A 2,983-nucleotide genomic window follows, 5' to 3' on the forward strand; every position below is an offset into this window, starting at 1 on the left:
AAAACATTTTATTTCAACCAAAAAGATAATAATAATAAATTTTATTATTTCAACTTCATTGTCAATTTTAGTACGCACTGAATATAGATTTCATAATTTAATATTACGAATGCAACCATGTTTGTACTAAAAGTAATAAGTTTAGTACAAAAACAAACTGTAGAACGCAACGCAGAACATGAAAGTAATTTTTGTTTTAAATAGAAATAAATAAATTTATATAATAAATAGAAAATTATAAAACTATAATGATGGCGCGGCGTGGTGGTAAACGTATACGTATGGATGATCCACCGCCGGAATATGAAGAAGGACTACAAGGGTAAATATACTAGATTACTTTGGGCGGGAATCAATAACAACAAAAATATTTTCTTTTCATATAAGAGACCAATTGAATGAAAGCATTTCTGATGGAGATAGTCCAACAAAACGTATGACACGTTTACGTGCAAGAGGTGGCGTTCGCGATAAACCACCTATTATTGATGATGACGAGGATGATTTCTATGCACCAGTGGTGCGTAAAAGAAAACAGCCAACACAACGTAAGCCACCAGGCGAAAAACGTGAGCGTGCTGAGCGGCCACGAAAAGAACACGCTGAAAAGGAACAGGAGCGAATTGATATTGAACGCGATGTTACCACAGATGAAAATAGTTTATATTTTATAGTCCGCCATTCCAAGGCAGCAATAGCCGTAAGTGTACTGTGTGATATGTAGAAATATTTTTATTGACTGAACTCATTTTTAGAGCATTGTTGACGATTGGATAGAACAATATAAACAGAATAGAGATTCGGCTCTTATTTCGCTAATGCAGTTTTTCATCAACGCTAGTGGTTGCAAAGGAAAAATATCATCTGACATGCAACATCCAATGGAGCACACTGCTGTCATACGTAAAATGACTGAAGAGTTTGATGAGGTTGTGCTTGCATACCTACATATAAATGTTATAAAATCTGATAAGTTCTTGTGTTATATAGGAAAGTGGTGAATATCCTTTAATAATGTCGGGTCTGCAATGGAAAAAGTTCAAAATGAATTTTTGTGATTTTGTGCAAACGCTTGTAAAACAGTGCCAATACTCCATAATATATGATCAATTTTTAATGGATAATGTTATATCACTTTTAACTGGGTTGTCGGACTCTCAAGTGCGAGCCTTTCGTCACACAGCAACATTAGCAGGTTTGTTGTTACTAATAATTTTATTACAATAAAACCAAATCAATGAAAATATTTTTAATATAGCCATGAAGTTGATGACGGCCCTAGTGGATGTGGCACTTTTAGTTTCTAATAATTTTGACAATGCGGCTAAGCAGTACGAGGCGGAGAGAGTAAAGGTAATGCAATGCAATTTTATTTACACATGAAAATTATAATAAACTATATTTCAGTCACGTGATCGTCGTGCTTCAGACCGTTTAGAGTCCTTAATGGCAAAGCGTGCTGAATTGGAAGAAAATATGGATGAAATAAAGAATATGTTAACATACATGTTTAAATCCGTCTTTGTGCACCGTTATAGGTAATTTCATTATCTGCATCATATTGACATTTAACTTATACTGTTTCACTTTAAACTAGAGATACGTTGCCTGACATACGTGCAATTTGTATGGCGGAAATTGGGGTTTGGATGGAAAACTATCCACAAAACTTTTTAGATGACTCTTATCTTAAATACATTGGTTGGACTCTTCATGACAAAGTCGGCGAAGTGCGGTTACGTTGCTTACAGGCGTTATTACCGCTTTATGATAAAATTGAGTTAAAAGGCAAATTGGAGTTGTTCACCTCAAAGTTTAAAGATCGTATTGTTGCGATGACACTGGACAAGGAGTTTGAAGTTGCTGTACATGCAGTCAAACTTGTTATAAGCATACTAAAGTAGGTGGTGAATAAACTATTTAAATTATTCATATTTTTATTATATATATTTTAGAATACATCCTGACATACTGGCAGATAAAGATTGTGAAATTGTTTACGAACTGGTGTATTCTTCTCACCGGGGCGTTGCACAAGCTGCTGCAGAATTTCTTAATGTACGTCTATTTCATTTAACTGCTGATATGGAAGAGTCGAAAACCAGACGCGGAAAATTACGATTACCCAATACACCGTTAGTACGCGATTTAGTACAGTTCTTTATTGAATCTGAACTGCATGAACACGGTGCTTATTTGGTTGATTCATTTATAGACAGCAATCCGATGGTCAAAGATTGGGAATGTATGACGGACTTATTGTTAGAGGAACCTGGCATTAATGAAGAAGTTTTAGATAACAAACAGGAGTCTACATTAATAGAAATAATGGTCAGTAGTGTTAAACAATCAGCAACTGGTGAGGCACCGGTTGGGCGTGCAAGCAATCGTAAAGTCACACTGAATTCAAAAGAACTAAAAGCAATACAGGATGAAAAAACTAAATTAACTGAACATTTTATTATAACATTGCCACCTCTATTAGAAAAATATCAAGCAGACAGTGAGAAATTGACAAATTTACTTGCTGTTCCACAATATTTCGAATTAGATATTTACACTACAAATCGACAGGAGGCTAACTTACAAGCATTATTAGACAAAATAAGTTACATAATGTCAGTGCATACAGATCGTGAGGTACTCGAAGCATGCTCTAAAACGCTTGAATATTTATGTACAGAGGGTAGTGCTACGTATACTCGTTGTGATGTGGCGCGTTCAAATATTATTGATACAACCGTAAACAAGTATAAAGATTCCATTGACGATTGGCGTACGATTATTGCAGGTTTGTAACATTTCTAAAAAAAATAACTGTTTGATATTAATAAACTTTATATATTTCTAAAGCTACGGACACACCAAATGAAGATGAAATTCACAATGTGATTATATCATTGAAAGTTGTATCTATATTATTTTCATCACACAACTTAAACCCTTGGAGTTTGTTTGACTCACTATTTCAAGATGTGGACGA

The 2,983-nt window shown here is 34.5% G+C and overlaps 1 protein-coding gene across 1 annotated transcript; it reads left to right on the top strand.

Annotated features, from left to right (window-relative positions):
- Positions 1-65: 65 nt before the first annotated feature.
- Positions 66-2,979, top strand: LOC119665331 (cohesin subunit SA-1-like; the record flags this gene model as incomplete). The annotated part of the gene is made up of 9 exons (XM_038074588.1): positions 66-322; positions 388-700; positions 756-929; positions 991-1,195; positions 1,259-1,353; positions 1,408-1,538; positions 1,598-1,900; positions 1,956-2,791; positions 2,854-2,979. Coding segments are annotated over exons 1-9 (2,257 nt in total), but the record flags the coding sequence as incomplete, so codon positions are not given.
- Positions 2,980-2,983: the final 4 nt, after the last annotated feature.

Source organism: Teleopsis dalmanni, unplaced genomic scaffold, assembly GCF_002237135.1.
Source record: "Teleopsis dalmanni isolate 2A unplaced genomic scaffold, ASM223713v2 unscaffolded_contig_4520, whole genome shotgun sequence".
Taxonomy (NCBI): domain Eukaryota; kingdom Metazoa; phylum Arthropoda; class Insecta; order Diptera; family Diopsidae; genus Teleopsis; species Teleopsis dalmanni.